General features: G+C 37.2%; 2 protein-coding genes across 3 annotated transcripts; both read right to left on the bottom strand.

The window, feature by feature from the left end:
* Window positions 1-206: 206 nt before the first annotated feature.
* Window positions 207-10,008, bottom strand: LOC141901318 (tafazzin-like). 2 transcript variants are annotated; one of them, XM_074788480.1, is made up of 8 exons: window positions 9,736-10,008; window positions 7,683-7,811; window positions 7,223-7,441; window positions 5,603-5,644; window positions 5,422-5,484; window positions 5,201-5,253; window positions 4,552-4,629; window positions 207-2,886 (listed from the first exon to the last, which is right to left on the bottom strand). In XM_074788480.1, exons 1-8 carry the CDS (start codon window positions 9,902-9,904, stop codon window positions 2,791-2,793), a joined length of 849 nt encoding a protein of 282 aa, XP_074644581.1. In that variant the 5' UTR covers window positions 9,905-10,008; the 3' UTR covers window positions 207-2,790. The 2 variants fall into 2 exon arrangements, with proteins under 2 accessions (XP_074644581.1, XP_074644582.1); XM_074788481.1 differs by lacking the exon at window positions 7,683-7,811.
* Window positions 10,009-10,319: 311 nt separating this feature from the next.
* LOC141901281 (pyruvate dehydrogenase E1 component subunit beta, mitochondrial-like) lies at window positions 10,320-19,114 on the bottom strand. The gene is made up of 12 exons (XM_074788427.1): window positions 19,074-19,114; window positions 18,913-18,975; window positions 14,658-14,765; window positions 14,506-14,568; window positions 14,382-14,417; window positions 14,233-14,295; window positions 14,103-14,147; window positions 13,433-13,610; window positions 12,415-12,525; window positions 12,229-12,320; window positions 11,735-11,876; window positions 10,320-11,055 (listed from the first exon to the last, which is right to left on the bottom strand). Exons 1-12 carry the CDS (start codon window positions 19,107-19,109, stop codon window positions 10,907-10,909), a joined length of 1,086 nt encoding a protein of 361 aa, XP_074644528.1. The 5' UTR covers window positions 19,110-19,114; the 3' UTR covers window positions 10,320-10,906.
* Window positions 19,115-19,385: the final 271 nt, after the last annotated feature.

Genomic DNA, 19,385 nt, shown 5'->3' with positions numbered 1-19,385 from the left:
CCGAGTAATCGTTCTTGATAATACCTCGCAATCGACTGTAGTAGACCCGCTTACTCTCAGTTGCGTTAATACTAGAGTCATGGTTCCCACAGTTACATGAATAAACAATTCCCAGTTTTTTTCAAAGTATTTCATGGGTGATTTTTCAATTTTCCCATATGGAAATGAACAGATACAATCATGCTACAGTCGCACATTTCAGTGTTGACTGGTTGATAAAGCTGATACTCAAGAGAAATCGCTGAAGAAAGTTGCCCTTGGCAAATGTTACGTGAATTGTAAATGAATTTCCCAAACATTTCCCTGACGTGAGGAAAATTTTTCCGAATTCCCAAATATTTCCAAACTGGGAATCATCATTTCGATACGATGCTTAAGTCTAGGGTAAATTTCATAATTCCCAAGTATTTCCCAATTTCCCTGTTCTGTGGGAACAATGTACAGTATAACTATTTGATCAGATACTGGGACGCGGTAGGAAGCAGGGAATCGAAAACCATCCAAAAACCTTTGTAAAATTCACTAATTTATGAATATGTATGTTGCGTACATACGTTGAAACGAGCGGAAAACTGGATACTAAAAAAAATTTGATTTCATTTCAAATATATATGGAATGAATTTTATTTAATTAAACCTAACCATGAACATTCATTCATATAAAACACACATTTGGTGTAAAATACTACTTAATACTTCTAAACGTAAGGGGTGCAGGGACGCCGTGCCCACTATGGAAGTGGTACTGAAATACCTGACAATCTGACAATCTAAATTCCCCAATTGCCAACAAATGCAGCAGCAAATGATGTCTAAACTCAGCACAATTGTAGAACATACGCAGCATAAGATTTTTGCAATTGACTGTGGTTGAAAAATATCCAATTATTATGCCAGTCAACTAATGGAAATACGTAACCATAATTGTACCATTCAATGCCCTCTGGTGAACATTAAGTATTAAACGGAAACAAATCACATTGAAATTTGGCATCATGGAACATGTCAGTCATGATCTACAACTTATCAAATGTTGCGGTTACAAATTGAATATTTTTATATTTCAATATTCAGCTCTGCTGGAGGTGAATACAATACACAGGCAAATCCCAAATCGATGCGAGATGTATTCTATGACAATGCTTACAATTTCCAAAATATCAGGTTTATTTATCCGGATAACAAATGAACAAGGACTTATGAGAGAGAGACGAAGATGGTGGCCAACTGCGCAACAATTGACAGTTCGAAAAACCCATATGACATGTTAAAAACCCTTTCAAAAAAAAGTAAACCCACCTCATATTTAAAGTAATTGTACATGCCTCGGCATTCAGACCAAAAATGACCTATGCCAAAGACATTTATTTGGTTTCCAAATTTCAGACATTTGATCAAAGCGTCGTCGGAATTTCCCATTAGATTTTGTATCTATTTTGTAGCACAACGAGGATCACCAGTGAGCTATATTGATTCTGATGCAGATTTGTCTAGGGTAGATAAATGTACGTATAAACCAAATATCAGCAAAACGTGAGGAAAACGTCCAAAAATAACTTGATTCTGTGTACGAATGAACGGACGACGGACAAAAAGTGAACGCAATTCAATTACAAATACAATCTATTTGAGAAAAATATCTCGCATAACACTTCAATAACTTAAAGATTTGCACATGTTTCCCACAGTTACATGAATTCGAAATTCCAAAGTTTTTCCCAAGTATTTCATGGGTGATTTTTCAATTTTCCCAAATAGAAATCAACACATATCGTCATGTTACAGTCAACATTTTAGCGGTGACTGGTTGATAAATATGATTTTCAAGGGGAATCGCTGAAGAAATATTTCTAAACTTGGAATTATTATTTCAAAATTCCCAAGTTTTTCCCATTTTCCCTGTTCTGTGGGAACCATGTTTGCACCCCTTTTTTCTACTAAAAGCAGTGATCTGAATTAATTTTCATTGGATGGAAAACGATTCGCGTCATTTGACAATACTTCACTAGTAAACAATATCAGTGGAACCGCGCCATTGCAGTGAACGTCAGGAGAAAATGATCATTCGTTGTACAAACTGATCCTACATGGCTACCATGGTTTACATGGTTCTACAGTGCCACAATGGAACCTTATCATAACGAACTTCGAATAAGGTATTCAACCAGGACCGTAGCCAGCCATGTCTTAGGGGGAGTTTGATTTTCTTGAAAGTGGAACTCTTTGTGAGGTGGTCAAGCGAACATCAGGTCCTTGCAGAAGATTTTAGAAAATTTGATGTGGATTTGAACCCCCAGAAACCCCCCCCCATGAAAACAGGCCTGACAACAGACTTTCTAGTATCCTGAAGTTTGTTACAAGGTTCTACTATATCAGTAACTACTGATGAGCAATCAGCAATCAACAGTACAACCCTCGCAAAAAAAAACTTTAAAACGGGTTAATTCTAAACTGTACCGTATATTTGAGCAAGATTTTGGCTAAAAACTATTAGTCATCATCAGAGGTACTGCATTATTGTGGGATTTCTCACGTATGGTCCCTAACACCTTTAATGCTATCATTTTCTGTACATTCAAAAAATCATCCAATATTTCTCAGAACAAGTGGGAAGATGAGTACCGCTCCTATGTTACTACAGAAAATCAGGGTCAGTTAGCAGCTCAGGAAATAGTTCATTGCAACAGAGATCGATCAAATATTATTTTCACTTAAAACATTCTTTGTTTTTCATGACACGGTTCCACTGTAATCGGGCATTTAAAAGGTTCTAAATAAATAGTTTATTCGTCATGATTTTCGTTCTGCGTGTAATTTTTCCGCTGAGACTTTCAACAGTTGAAGTTCGTCCTGAATAATGTCTGTTATATGCTTACGAATTTCCGTCTGCAAAGAAAATAGGAAATCATAAGGTACAAATCTAGGGGGCTAGAAACATCATGCCAATTTAGTAAAATGCTTGACAATCTGACAATCTCTCAATATTCAAGCCCTCTGGTGATCAAATACAGTACTGGTAATCAATGACCTTGAAAGTAACCACAATCATAAACAATTCATGAGCTAGAATTTTGCAATGGATTGTGATAACATAAGGTGCATACCAAGTAGGTAACAATATAAATGTTGGACCGTTCTAGGATTTCGTTGACGTTATGGCGGAGGGTGAGAGGTGGTATAACAAGTGCTATTTACATAAATATCGATACCGATATGTATGTATAAACTGAGCGCAAGGAAATTCCTGGCAATAGCTGAATTTGGTGGTATAATGGATGGCGGTATAACGAGCTTTGACCGTCCTATGTTATCATGCTTTTCAACAACCCCGGTGAATATATACAGAAACTAATGACTGTGAAACGCACCACATTTGATAATACAGTCAACTCCCGATATACCGCCCACATCGGTGCGGAATGATTTTGGCGGTATAGAGAGTATGGCGGTATATCAGGGGTGTATTTGTACTGAGATGTATATTGAGAAAACCTGGCGGTAGGTGGGGTGGCGGCAAATGGGAAGGCGGTATATCGGGGGTTCACTGTAGTTACAAAATATGCATAGGTACCAATGAATATGGAAATACCATGCTATTCCACTATGTTATGCCCCCTATTGAAACCAATGAGAAAAATACCGAAACCAATGAGCTTGAAACTCAATACAAATAAACTACCAGGGGTAATCATGTATAATTCAATATTCAACTCCCCCTGCTGGCGAGTACAAAATTGTATCAAACCAATTCCACAGGAGATGTATCCCATGACAATGCTGATCAAATATCAGGACTTTAAGTTAAGATCTGTTGAGATATTTTCTTCAAAAAAACCATCTATGAATGAAGACCGATGAGACAAAAGAAGGCAACAAATTGCGTAAAAATTGATTGATTGATTGAACCTTGTTACAACGAACTCGGATACAACAATTCATCGGATATAACAAATATAGAATTTCGTCCCAAGTAAGAAAATTCAATTCATACTGGATATAACGAACTATCGGTTATAACGAACATATTTTCTGGTCCTGTGAAGTTCCACTCTAATAATCACTAATTTCAAAATGAAAATTGGCAAATCATCTTGAATCTGATTGGGCCAATTTTTAGACAGCAGACATATCTATGGTAGATTCGGCACATGTATAAACCAAATATCAAGACAATCCATTGAAGCATCTTCAAAACTGCCCAAAATAGTGTATTCCATTTACAGACAGAAGAACAGAAGAAAAGTGAATGCAATAGCCCGCTGGGGCACCTTAAGTGGGCTAAAAACAAACAATGACCAATCCAGAACTAGACTAGTATAAGCCTTATTGGCTTTTCTTCAATTCCTCGCATAAATTATTGTTACACCGACTATATATTATGTAATAACTATTATGTTATAATCCTTGTACCAATTATTTATGCAAAATGAATCAAATCAAATCAATCCAAGAACTACTTGCAGTATTCATGCACATTAGGATCAATAACAGGCTAATGTGCGATCCAGCCATTTTATATGTTTTCTGTAATATTGGCTGTTTTTTACTTACCGATGTCTTTTTCATACTGCGAAGTGAATTCAATTGTTCAGATAAATCTAACGGCTTGCCAACCAGCATCGTAATTTTCTAAATAACAAACAAACCAGAACAGATGCAAATAATGGAACAGTAATTCTTAAATATTCAACACTTCAACTCAAAATACACAAAAATTACTACAAGTAAATCATGCGTAAGTTAGATGTTTTGGGACTGGAAAATTTTCTACAACTAGAAAAAAGTCAGATTTTCAAGCTTTCAAACAACAACCATGACTTATAGAGAAACAGAGCCAAGTCTAATCACCACTGCAGCCAGTGGTTTGAATAGTATTGTTGATAGTACGATTTACGCGAATTTCTGACAGGGGCATCTTTGCGACTTGAATACAGCAATATCGGAAATAATCATAGATAAGAATCATAGACAAGAAACCATTGAAATCATTTCATACAAGATGTAGAATTTCATTGTACTATGAAATTATTTTTTCCAGATGGAAAATTTTGTTAGAGTTTGCTATTTTGTATTATTACCACTTTGGCGTGCCATAGGCCTACATTATGCTGATCCAACTTTGCTGTATTTGCTGAATTTTTGTTTTTTTCATGAATGAACCTAATCAAAAGAAGATATCGCATTGACGCAATAAGCTCACCTGTCCCATACGTGGTATATACGGTGTTTTATTTGGCAAGAAATTGTCCATACCTATCAAAATAAATGAAATGCTTAGAAAATATGACGGATACAATAAGCCAGCACGGGCGGGTTGCTCCAAAGTTGGATAAATATCACATACCACTACTGTTTACATGTTAACAATGTGGTTCTAATTGTCAATATAAGCATAAGTTACTCAGAAATTGTTGGACTTACCCACATGCCATATCGGAATGATAATTGGATTGTTTTTACATTCAGCAACTAATCTTCCAACACCTGCAAATACAATAATCTTCAACTTTAACTTATCATATCACAGTACGGGTATTCACAAATGACAAAGTAAATCTCGTCATTGATTGATTTTTGTCTAATGGCTTGATTTTGAACTTACCCCATTTCAACCGTATAAATTCATGTTGAAGGTTGATTTTGCCTGAGAAATAGATACAGATACAAGGTACTAAAATGGTGCATGTTTCATGGAGCAGTTTCGATCTTGAGATAGGTATTGTCCGTCTTATATTGGTTGATTGATTTGGTGTTCCTTACAAACCCACCAGGCCTGCCCGGAACGAAACAAGAGGTTTAATTTTGAAATTGACAATGAAAGTACAGAGATAGCAGTCCTTTTGTTGAAAGGTGCAATCGCTCCTTGTATACTATGGCGAACTCAAAAATCTACGAATGAATGTGAGATGTACCATATGATACAGCCAGTAATCGGTAACTTGTCTGTGGTTTAGTTTCACGATCTGATAATTTCATAAACCACAGTTGGTATAAGCTCATTCGATTATCAAAGCTCACCACCAATGATTAGGTAACTAACTACATATGACAGTGCTATCAATTATCATATATCAAGATTATAAGTTAAAACATGCTCGAATATCAAACTAGGGGTCCAGGGACACCATGCCCACTTGGGAAGTGGTTTCCAATGCTCAACAATCTAACAATTTTAATATTCAACGCCCCCTGGTGACCATATACAAACACCAATGAAACTCACTACAATCATAGAACATGGCAGCAGCTACGATTTTGTAATTGGTTGTGATAACAAAATATGCCTCGTTACCAATATAATATGGAAATACTAAGTTATTCTACTATTCAATGCCCCCTGGTGACCATATGCAAAACCCAAACTCACCACAATAATAAACTCACCACTATAATAGAACATGTCATAAACTGCAACTTTGCAATTGATCATGGTAACAAAATATGCCTAGGTACCAATCTAATAAGGAAATACTAAGTTTTTCTACTATTCAACGCCCCCTGGTGACCATATAGAATAACTAATGTCCTTAAAACTCACCACAATCATAAGCAATGTCATGAGCTACAACTTTGCAATTGATTGTGGTAACAAAATATGCTTAGGTATCAATATAATGTGGAAAAACTTTTTCCCACATACGAATGAGTACTGATGATACCAAGATGGCCGCCAATTGCGTCATAATTGGCCGATCAAAAATACCTGTCTCAGGTATAAAACATCCTTTTCCAAAGAATACCCTTCACAAATTGCAATGAGAAATGGCAAACCAGTAGGAAGCTACAGGACTCAGAATTTGGGCCAAAATTGACATTTTTGGGCACTAAAAAGGTCATAGGACTGCTATCTTGAAACCGATCGACCCAATTTTTCTTATGGTGATGGGCCCTTGGGGGATTCAAATACATACGAAAGATCAAGGTAATTGATTTAAGCGTCTTCAAAATTTCCCTCAAAAAGTTCAAAAAGTGAACGCAAAAGCCCGCTGGGACTAAAGTCCCAAGTGGGCTAAAAACCTTTTCCCATCTACGAATAAGGACTGATAAAACTAAGATAGCCACCATTTGTGTGAAATTGATTCACAGAAAAAACCTGTCCAGTAAAGGATCTCTTCCCAAAGCAACCGGTAACTGTGAATTAACCTAGATCATATATTCTTCTGACTAAACCTTACGTTGTAAGTAAGATCAAACTCTAGCGGGGTCTACTTAATATACACACCTTCTGGAAATATATGGATCCAATCACCTCTTTGATTCATTCTGTCAATAACGTAGTCCATGCTTTGCTGATAAACGCCGTTACCTCTGACAATGGGTACGGTGTTTCCCAGCGTGAAAAACAACGAATGAAAATTTTTGGTATAACATATATCATGTCCGGCTAATGACCAGCGCAAGGATGGGCTGCGAAATAGAATCATTCTCCATGGCAATACACCTGCAAAATAAAGCAATACGTTCACTCTTTTTAAGATACTGGATACAGATTTTGTGCCATAAGTGAATCTATAAACACCGAAAAAACCGAGGGGTGGCTACAGGCTGCAGATCGATACCTGCATTAATACTATTAAACTACATGTGTGATCATCACACATGTAGGCTTTTTAAATTGGATTCTTTAGCAGCAGCCTTAACACAATAGCTTGAAAATTCTGACATTATTTAATTTTGCTTACCCCACATTACAGGATCATCTAAGCAAGATACATGATTGCACACTGTTATCAACGGTTGGCCTTTAGGTCTATTCAACACTGCTTTATGAATGATTTCTCTGTTGAAAACTTTAAACCTGTTCAGCCATTCTGAAATCCGGGAAGCAAAAATCTTTAGCCAAGTCTAAAGACCCTATCAACCCTTTCAGTGCTGACTAATTAATACCCTATAGTGCTGGAGATAATTTGAAAATTTAAAAAAATTCCACCCTAGTGTGTTGAATAACGGGAATACCACTGTAGTGCATCTACACCACGGCGCGGTGTATCGTTAGTTACTAGTATTTCACTATGCTTGACAGGTGCTGCCATTTTTCAAGAGAGATAATTACTAATTACATCAATACACCGCAGTGCGGTGTACTAGCAAAATCTACCACTGATTTATACACCGCACTGCGGTGTAGACACACTGGGTGAAGAGAGTCAATTAAGACATACGATCGGAAGAATGCAGTTTAAGCAATAGGCCGTTGTCCACTATATGACATTTCAAGTTGCCATTTTTCAAGGCTGTTCGATTGAAAAATTTGAAAACAAGCAGAAACTGCCTTCGCGTGGTTGATAAATTTTCAGGGAGTCACAGGGAATATTCAAAAACTGCAATGCACCCGGATGTGCCTCAGCCCGCATGTTGTTTTCGATGTGATCATCTGTCACAAAATGAAATATGCCTTTTGTCTCCTGAACCACTGCCTTCTGAAATCCTGGATCCAACACCAACAGCGGTAGTTCCAGGGGTGAACCAGGGTGTCGAACAAAGAAAAGGGTCACTTTTCCAGCAAAAAAGTTAAAAGGCGGTTGAACTTTAATCGTTTAACCAGTGAGTCGCTGATGACAATGGTGATCATCGGCGATACTGTACGACTAATATTAGGCCTATTAGTCCCTGTCAGTCACAAAGCAGCACATGTTGGTTGTAACTGGGGAGAGACATGGTGCACTAATACTAATTTGTACTGCTGGCGGTAACACAGTCAACCTACGTCAATGACCTTCGTACTAGGATCATAGTGTGTCATAGAGTATACTCTGGATAAAACCACCTTCCAGGACTCGTCCTCCCTCGGCAGGGATTAAAACCTGATGGCAGGCCTACCTATCTATGGCATACTGTACTAATGTCTATTTATTAATGGATGAGACCTGTTTTTCTGGGATATTTTGCTTACTTTTTGGGATACATACCTCATTTATGTCTTAACAGAATGCCAAAAATCGCGGACAACAACTGAATATCCGATATATTTCCAGTTCTGTACCAATTAGATGGATTGGCAAAAAGACTCCTTAAGTCCAGTTGAATGAGAGAGAAAATCCTCCATTTTGTCAAATTTCTTGGATTTGAACATTGTTACCATGCCTACGCCACCCTGATTTAGTTGTTGAGACCCCACAAGAAAAATAACTTCATTTTGTAGGCATGGTGACAATGTAAAAATTCAAGAAATTTCACAAAATGGAGGATTTTCTCTCTCATTCAACTGGACTTAAGGAGTCTTTTTGCCAATCCATCTAATTGGTACAGAACTGGAAATATATCGGATATTCAGTTGTTGTCCGCGACTTTTGGCATTCTGTTAAGACATAAATGAGGTATGTACCCCAAAAAGTAAGCAAAATATCCAAGAAAAACAGGTCTCATCCATTAATAAATAGACATTAGACCCTATTGCCTATTCACTTTCTAAATCAGCCATGGCAGTAGTCAGTAACCTGTCTGTGGTTTAGTTTCACAATTGGATATTGTTGGTATAAGCCATCCAATTATAAAAAGCTTACCACCAACGATTAGGTAACTAATTAACTACCATGAGTCATGACAGCATCTGTCACTTATTCACATATTCTCTTTTCACCCAGTCCTGGCAGTGGCTGTCTCCACAGTGTATCTACGTTGCTCTACGATCCTGTGTAACCACTGTGGTACATCAGACACTAAGATTCTTGGTGAAATTCTCTTTTGATAAACAGCTATTATTTCATCAATTCATGATTTTAATTTCGTACACACCTAATGTAATTTTACTCATTACCGATACACTTCCAATTATCAGAGCACTACTCAATTTCCACAATAATCCCGGCCTTGCGGGTGGTCTCTGCCATGTGACGTTGAAATTGTCCATTGTATCGTGCGTCAAGATAGTCAAATAGTAATTAAGGTAGGGCAGTTTTAGCATAGAAGTGTAAGCAAACTTCTATGGATTGAGGAAAAATTCATTTTTTACTGGGCGCTGACATCTTGGAATAGTTCTTGTGTCAACCGTACACATTTGGTGGCAGCACCTCCTGGTCTTGTGTAGCTGGTGGAACCTCGTTATAACCATAGAAGTGTTTATGACGAACTTCAGGGACCATAAAATATGTTCCATATAACAGATAAATCGTTCCATCGAGATCAACAGTTGTCACAATCGTTGTATCTAATTGTTGGTGGTTTTAGCTTTTGTCATTAGGTGTCGTTTGCAAAAACATCTAATAGCGCAACTAAGCAATGAGTTTACTGACTACGATCAAGACAATTTAGTCTTAGGATTCTACATTTCCTCGCCTCTATCGACTTACAAAAAAAAACAATAATCATTATTTTCACGAAATTATTTTATTTTATCGAATTATATACGATACATAGAGAAATGTTTTTCTATCTATCCTGCACATTCACCTATCCGACTAAAAAAATCTGTGGGAACTTATGCCGGGTTTGATGTCTCGAAAACTAAAACAACAAAGCACCATACATTCATGTTTATAAAAGTTTAGTAATACCGGTATCACATATAGTCAATTTACCGCATTCATGGTTTCTGGCCCGAGAACAAGATATGTGGAACTTTGTATTTAACAACAACAAAAAAACCAACAAAACAAAACTGAGTAGCACAAAAATATTCTACCAAATTAGGCACATGTATATCTTCAACAATTCTAAAATAATGGCTTACCATTTCTATTGTCGTATAATATGCGACACATTTTCCTAGTTAAAATTGCACAGCATGGTACAACACATTTCGTTCGTAGTTTTCAAATATTGATTGATCACAAAAGCACAGGTTTATTAGTCGTAGGTTTCTTCGTTTTTCCAACTCAAATATTATCACTCATCGCAAATGTCAATAAATAATCATCATCATCAATAATCTACAAAATCGTTACGAATTTCTTCGACGAATCCGACCTCATTGTATATTCAGAGTTTTCTTCACTTGTCGCACGACATTGTGGGGATGAGGCAACGCGTTTTCCTCTAGAGATTTCGCATACGGCATCGGTACATCTGCTCCGGTTACTCGGATTACGGGTGCATCCAAATAATTGAATGCTGGGCCTGAAATTCACACATGTTAAAGTTCGTATAGATTCAAGACTTGAATATTGAAAATAAGTTCTGGATACAACCGAACCTAGTTAGTACACCCAGAGGCAGATCTAGGGTCTGATTTAGGGAAGGGTGCACCCCCAAAATAGGGCATAGCCTATATCATATGATTATGAGGGCTCTGCGAAAGGAAGCTCATCGGAAAACGAAAAAGCTTATGAATTAAACTTTTTTAGGAATCAGTTTTTTTTATTTCCCCGTAAAATTTCAGGGCGACTTGACATTTTAGGCACAACCCTCTACCCTGTGCACACCCCTGCACCCTTCCCATGGGAAGTGCACATACACCATTGTAAAACAAATGATAAACAACACAGTAGACTCATACTGCATAGCTTTTTCAAAATCGCCAAATATGAAATAGCCAATTGTCTCTAAAATCGCCTACCAAAAAGACAAAATCAGACAGTCTCATGAAATCAGAGGTATTCGATAAACGTACTATACTTCATTAAAATAATAGGAAGTTGCCAAAATATAGCCCTCCCTTTCGATTAAATCTACTCATGAAGTGACGAAAACAAGTACTTTCAATGAGTACATCTATTTATGCAGAAACATAGCTATTAGAGCTTTATATATCGTACAATTTATCGCTTTCATCGCGAATATACAAAAAATGTCTTACTTTCTATAATTTTCGCGCATATTTCAGATCCAACTCCGAATTGTGGCCATCCTTGTTCTACAGTGATAAGATGATTCGTTTTCATCACAGAATTAACAATTGCTTCTTCATCCATCGGCCGAATAGTTCGTAAATTGATCACCTGCAAAAGAAATTTCGAACAACTATGAGGAATGAGCCGCGGATCCATGATTTTTCCAGGAGGGGGTTCATAAAATATTAATGTTAAACTGCCGCCTAAAAACTCTGGGGGGAAATCTCTAAAATGATAGGGGGGCATATATGGCATATTGTTTGACCAAACATAAGATGAATTTGTACGCATTATGTGGTACTGTCTGCATTTGCCTGAGTACATTCCTTCAAGAAAACGATTTAAATATTTGGTAGCTGAGCAGGAGGTCCATTTTTATGTATTCTTCGCAATTTCAACGTACAAAAACAATTTTTCGCCCTTAACATATACAAGTCACAGCCTGAACAATAGCCCTTACCTCACATTCAACACCAATTTTTTCTAATTCCACGGCTGCCTCTAAACAGATACCAACAGCCCGGGAATGGGACACAAGAGTTACGTGTTTGCCTAAAAATTTAAAATTCGTTTTTTTAATATCGACAATTTTCTCCGGGAAATAAATATCGAGTACTCGTTTGAATGTTCTAAATTCTATAGGTACCTTCTCTTTCTATTTTGGCTTTTCCGATCGGGATTTCGAAATCGGGTGACAAGGCTTCATCAGACATCGGAAACTGTGTACCGTAGAGTATTTCATTTTCTAACATAACAACTGAAAACAAATGATTATATTTAGATTATAATACTATAATACTATAAGACTGTTGTTCTAAGTTCAAAAAGTGTCCACGCCATTTTTACATCCCTATACCCATGTATGACCTTATTTCTGATCTTCATTTAACCTCCTTCCTCCCACATGCGCTTTTTCAATGCTAGCAGTACATCAACCGGTACAGTGTTGCATGTGAATACCGATCACATTGCTACATTGATTCAAAAATCTGCGAGTCTGAATTGCTGTCTCTGCCTCCATTTAAGCCCAACGTACGCGACACAGGGAAACCGGAGATAGAAACAAGTTTCAGAAAACAACCACCTTATCCTGTAACTAAAACTCCGTTGTATTTTCATATATCAAAATATCACGCAAAAATATTGCGTATAACTATTTGTATTCAACACAGCATAAAATGTCAGATTGATGTTTAGCTAGTGTATATACTGTATCGTTGCATTGGAATATTTCAAAATGAAATCTAAAACATGGTTTCGGGAAGAAATGTTTCCAAGATCAAACATGTTGATTCTTTGTTTCCCTATGCCGTGGGCGTTCAGCTTGATGAAGACATTTCTGATACTCCCTTCACCTTATCAAATATCATCCTACAATAGACTACGTCCTACTCAGTGAAATTGACACCAGATTGACTGGACACCGAGTTGAGAAATGGGATTTTTTCCCAAATTATTCAGCACTGCTCAATTCAGTGAATTTTTACTCTAATCTTCATGTATTTGAAATACTTTTGAGCAAAATTTACTGAATCAAGCCGATTACCAAATTGACTTGAACAGTCCCAAATAAGGCCAAGTCTAGCGTAACTTCCACAAAATAGCCCGAACACGAGCGCTGAACACTCCCTTTAGAAATGTAGTTACTATTCACTGTGACGTACCTGGGTTATCATCTCTAACTGCCGATTTCAACAGACCCTTCGCATCCTCTGATGAATAAGGCGAAACGACTTTCAGACCGGGACAATGACCGTACCAGGCAGCGAAACACTGAGAATGTTGAGCGGCTACTCCCGCAGCTGCCCCGTTAGGTCCCCGAAATACGATGGGTACCGCCACCTAGGAATTTGAAATGGACATACATTATACGACTGCTGTAGAGAAAGTCTACACCCGTTTTGGGTTGTTGTTGGACCGGGTAACACTACTTTTGAGACGAACGCTGGATTTAATTTCTTACGGGTACGGCAAATACAATTAGTTAAAACATCTTGCTAAAATATTCTGAAATTTGATGGATAAACAAATAAAATCTATGAATCCCGAAAATGTGGAAAGTCTTGTGAAAATCTTGCGTCCGGCCTTTTCTTAAATCGAAAATGGGCTCAAATTCTAATTACCTGAAATTTCTGTGGAAGCCCGGTGGAATAACTATACCGCATGCCTAGCTGGCGTGCCAGGTCCTCGTAGGACACATAACAGGCCAACACCCAATTATTGTTCTAACATTTCTAGTTAACCAAATACATATTGTGGGGGACGATAATTCTATTTAAGCCTTTTTGTAATTACTTGGGAGTACTATGAATCTATTGCTTCTCAGCTACTAACCTTTCCGGCGGACATGTAGTGAGATTTTGCTGCCGAGTTTATCACCTGATTTGATAGAAAAATAGCAACACAACTTAACATCAAAATTTACACTCAATTCGGAAGACGTGGCACTTTTCAAGAGAGTTACCTGATCGATAGCTTGCATGGAGAAATTGAATGTCATGAATTCACAGATCGGTCGTAAACCAGCCTACGAATCAAACATAATTTACAGCAAATATTCATACAATTTTTTCGTAGTCAGAAGTTTGCATCTGATGTGTTTTTTATACTTACGAAGGCAGCCCCAACTGCAATACCTGCGAATCCCATCTGAAAAATTAAAAATAAACACCTGAAATTCTGAAAATTTCGAAAAAAAATAAAAACTTTTACCGGTTATTTCAAAGCCGATGCCTACCTCAGTGATAGGAGTATCGATGATTCTTTTGTCTCCATATTTCTGCCATAAACCTCTGCTAACCTGAAAAAAGATTTTCCAAAGTCGATCGCTCGCTTATTTCGATCATCATGAAAACATAAGATAATCTAAACCGGTAACGCGACTTATACCTTGTAAGCGCCGTCGTATTGCGCAACTTCTTCGCCTAACAGAAACACTCTGTCGTCCCGCTTCAATTCTTCATCAATTGCTTGATTTAGCGCATCTCGAACATTTAACTACAATAAAGTCAACAATATTACAACAATGAAATATAGATAGCTCAGGCTTGAACTCAGAAATTACCATGTGTTAGTTCTCATAGCATTTTGGATATATGTTGTATCTAGGGCGAAGACGACAGCTAAATTTTGTCAAGAGAACTTTTTGAATAACAACCTCGTTCCTCAGTTACGAGGTCATCTTCAAGGTCATGTCGCTGAAAAACAGTTTTTATTGCCTAGTTCTGCCACTAGGTGGTTCACTGGGCCCCCATACTAACATCGTACCCAAGTTTCATCAAGATCAACCCACTATTAATAAGTGAAAGACAGACACACAGACAAATAGTACGAGAATAAGGGTCTAACGGACGTCCGAGAGCCAATAAAATAGCCTGAAATAGGAAGTGGATGTTTTACCAATGAATATAGCAATATGGCTCATTCTGATAGGTTAATCTGACAATTGTTCTACCACTAGACCACAAGTTTTAACTTCAATTCAACCCTCAAATCTAACCCTAACATCTTACTATAACATATTGAGGACCCATTTTCTAAGTAAATTCCTTTGAATTAAATGTATTGGTAAAGTAAATGTAGCATAATTATGCCACATAGGTAATCAATTGGGTTGTAAACCATGTAGAAATATAAATTTTGAGCTGTAAAGTATTCAGAAAAGAGCAAGAGAAATTACACAGTCAAATTCAAGTTGATGTGAAAACCTCATTTATTTTATACACTACACGTAGTCCCTTCTGATGAAGTTTAAATTGCAGGGTTCAAAGCTTCCAAGACCTATCTGATTCAATGACTTCCCATGACCTTTTCAATCCCAATTCAATGACCTCTCCAACCCTAATTTCATATCTGAAACCCCGAGGAATGACCATGAAACGACAAACTTAACTATAAAAGAACAAACGTTAAAAAGACAAATTATTAATTTGTTAGAATATTAATTTTATTTCATAATTATATACTCATATACTTCATGGTGCAGACAAATGATTAATCTTTTATTTACATAAACCTAAACTCATTCTCTTGAACTGAGCGCGACTTTGGTCACAATTAGCGGCAAGCTCGTTCGGATTTAAACATACCATATTTCTAACCAAAGAATATTGGATCGGCGCTTTGGCTATTATTTTATCCACTAAACTGATAAGAAATTTTCGAGTGTTCATTCTCAGATCGAGAAACTGGCGCTGACTTGCTTTTCCAACTGCAATAAGTTCCTTAACTTTTGCCTCCGCGATAAATCCGATGTCGATTTTAGAATGAACGCAATAATTCGATTCCTTTTTTGTATCTATCTTGATCAACTTAGTGAGAGTATCTGCTTCCCGAATTATATCACTTTTGATGAATCGCTTCATCAGTAATCGGAGAACATTATGTATGTCTTCCGCCAAAAATGGCAGCATTGGCCTGTCCGTCTGGTAGATGGTTAAGAACGGTGTAACTGTTTTTGCAATAGATACATACGCATGCAGTCTCGGCAATACCATATCAGATGACGCTAAGTCTTTTATGTATAAATATGGTTTCGATGTCGGTATGTTAGCCTTTTTCAAAGTTTGAACGTGCTCCACGAATTTTATGATATACGGCCATAGTTCAATCGCACGTTCTGCAGCTGGCAGGTTATCCAGCCATCTAAAACAAAAATAGAAATGTTGAGTTTAACTGCTAACATACGGCAAGGAGATAAAACAATAATTGATAACCAGGGTAATTTGGATTGCCTAATTAAGTACATGTATTTTAATAACAACTAAAATCCAATTCACTTACCTAGTAGAGCAAAATTTATATGGAAACTTCTGACTACCAGTGACCTCAGTAAACATTTCTCTTCTGACAGGAGCATCTTTGAACAAATAACGCAGGTTGATAAGAAGTGACTCCAAATCCCAGTCAGTAGCATGGTCGCCGGCTTTGAAGGCATTATGCATGACATGTAAGCCACAGCTGCCTATGTTCAGAATAGACTTTCGAGTATTACACATACTTGAAATTTCTTGTTGCAACAATTCGTAAAATTTCCAATTCACATTTGGACCATCCATGGACAGTTGATAAAGATTGGAGTAATTGAGATCTCCAAATGTGTCCATAAATGAATGCAGCATATCGTCTGCAGTCGCTCATCCAATGAAGTCTGAACCGTAATACGAAGACCTTACTACATCATGGTCCCAGAACCTAATTAACACATCCAACTGTTTAGTTTGCGTACGCTGATTCAATGATTCGTCGAATAGTAACACGTATTGTTGGTCTTTGATTTTCCGTCTCATTAGATCCTTTACATGTGGCATAATACCAAAACGAACTAGATATGCTGCTTTCTGTTGACTAAGTGAAAACATCTCGGCTATTTGACTGTCTGGAAAGCATGCCTTAAGTATGTCATTCATTCCAGAACAGGAATTGTAACTGTGGTGATTGTTTATCATATTCAAAGCATAAATTATCTCGGATTTCAGGACAGTATCTTTTGCAATATATGAGTCCATTATTGGCCTGCAAAATAAAAATAATAATTGTAATAACTAACATAGTTGTAATAAATTCAATTGTAAAATATTAACAATTCTGTATATTAATGATTAACTTACCTTGATGTTTGACGATTACTTGCTGTCAAAATACTGCTTGTTGTATTACTCGAAAACATGTTAGGAATACCTCTTGTTGAATTAGCCAAGGTCATCGATGACACATGGAGTTTACTTTTAATGTGACTTTTCAAAGCAGCCTCTCCCATATTTGCGATGCTGAAGTTCCGAAGACATTTCATACATCTGGCTTCATATTCTGATTTTGTTTTTCCTATCCAAGGACTATAATCCTCATGATTAAGCCAGGAATCTTTAAATCTACACTTTCCGGGCATACTGAATATTTCTTTAAGGACTGAACTCTGATGGATGTTTCCTCATGCAGATGCAATACATATCTAATGAAAGGCCCAGTTTTGCTAGGCCTATTATTTAGTTTCAGAGCTATTGTAAGATTAATAATTAGGAAACAATTTTGAATGAAATATTTAATAAATTAACCATGTGAAATGCATTGTTCTAACAGACCCAGTTTATGTCATTTAGAAATTAATCACAGTTATATATGTTATAGGTAGGCATAAGTAGAGTCTGAACACTGAAACGCTACTAATTTAACTGCTAATTACCAATTTCATTACAATTCAAGCAATTATCAAGACTAACATTATTTAGACTGCAAGCCTTTACAATAGTAGATTGAATTGAGGAATGAGCCATCATAATTAACACACCTCTTCAATGGTATACTTCAATGGTCAATGCATTCAGAGTGCAATTTATAGTAACTTAGGTCCCCAGGGCTTAGGATATGTATTATTCATCAATTAAGTGGGTCCCAGTCTGGAATACACAATGATGCATGTTGTTGGATATAGGCCTTTAAACATGTGTCAGGGTTCTGTATCCTATGCACAGGGTTTATGGAAATGCAATTCCATGACCTTTCCATGACCTAGGGACATTTAGGGGCAATTCAATGACTTTCCAGGCCTGGATTTGACAATTTTTGAATCCATGACTTTCCAAGAAATCCATGACCGCTTTGAACCCTGAAATTGGGCTATAGGGGTTACCGTAGTTAGTCTGTTGTTCAGTTTCATGACCGGCTGGTTAAATCGCTTGCTGATTAGCCCTGGCACCAATGACCGAATACATTTTCATTGATGTGAAAAGAATTTGTTTAAATACCATCCCAAAACTTGAGGAGTTACAAGGATTTAAGAGTAATATTTTCAATGTCTTTGAATCTTCAAATCAGAATTGTCAAGAAATCTAGAACTGTGGTAGGGTATCCTAACATGTTAGATTTTGAGAGTTATAAGTTAGCCTAATGGTCCACCCCTTTTTCAAGTTTATATACTTCTTTCTTTTTTTGCTGCAGTGTGACACCGTCAACTGGAAATCGTCATCAATTAAAACCTTAACCTCTACTAGACAGAGCCCTTAGAAATGACCGACAAGTTTGAAATACACCCATGGATTGAATACGTTCCCAATCTATGCTGAAACAAGGCCCGGCCAAAGGGCAGCCCAGTACCGTGGCGTATGTAGCTTACTCGTAGGTGGCGCTAAACGCGGAAGTAACTTACTTGTTGAGCTGAAAATGAAGAGGATCCGCTAAAATGCCGCGTATTCAACGCTCTAGTGACAGCCTAAAAGAAAAACCATGTCATTCTAAATCGTGAACTTCATTGCAAATTCGTTGCTGATCAAATGGCTTCGAGTATTTGACATAAAAGTGACAGGTTACCCTTGAAAGTGTCTGAAGCGATGTTAACGACGCCATGTTGCTTGAAGACAATGCGCACGCGCAGTTGCACCTGGCCAATAGGTTCGAATCCAACTTTAAATCGAAAGTAAAGTACTATTTGTTGAGGATCTTTTGTCGCCCGTAACTGAATTTTGACTGGCAGAAATATAATAATTAAGTAAACTGGCAAGCGTAAAACGTTCATCATCGGATTCAGATAATTACTGACATGTGTCGTGATGGCACTCGCAGGAACTTACTAAACTTCACTTTCCCTGGTAGACCTAATTGGATGTTTTTAATGTAATTGAT

This window comes from Tubulanus polymorphus, chromosome 3, assembly GCF_964204645.1.
Source record: "Tubulanus polymorphus chromosome 3, tnTubPoly1.2, whole genome shotgun sequence".
Classification (NCBI taxonomy): domain Eukaryota; kingdom Metazoa; phylum Nemertea; class Palaeonemertea; order Tubulaniformes; family Tubulanidae; genus Tubulanus; species Tubulanus polymorphus.
Note: the sequence above shows the minus strand (reverse complement) of the source record. Positions and strands in the feature narration are given on the sequence as shown.

Coding starts and splice junctions, on each gene's coding strand:
- LOC141901281 (XM_074788427.1), bottom strand. CDS start 19,109: ATGGCGTCGTTAACATCGCTTCAGACACTTTCAAGG. Junction 14,418..14,505: donor TCGATACTCCTATCACTGAG/GTAGGCATCGGC, acceptor TTAATTTTTCAG/ATGGGATTCGCAGGTATTGC. Junction 14,296..14,381: donor TTGCAGTTGGGGCTGCCTTC/GTAAGTATAAAA, acceptor TTTGATTCGTAG/GCTGGTTTACGACCGATCTG.
- LOC141901318 (XM_074788480.1), bottom strand. CDS start 9,904: ATGCTAAAACTGCCCTACCTTAATTACTATTTGACTATCTTGACGCAC. Junction 7,812..9,735: donor AATGAGTAAAATTACATTAG/GTGTGTACGAAA, acceptor CCCGGATTTCAG/AATGGCTGAACAGGTTTAAA. Junction 2,887..4,551: donor GCAGTATGAAAAAGACATCG/GTAAGTAAAAAA, acceptor TTTTCTTTGCAG/ACGGAAATTCGTAAGCATAT.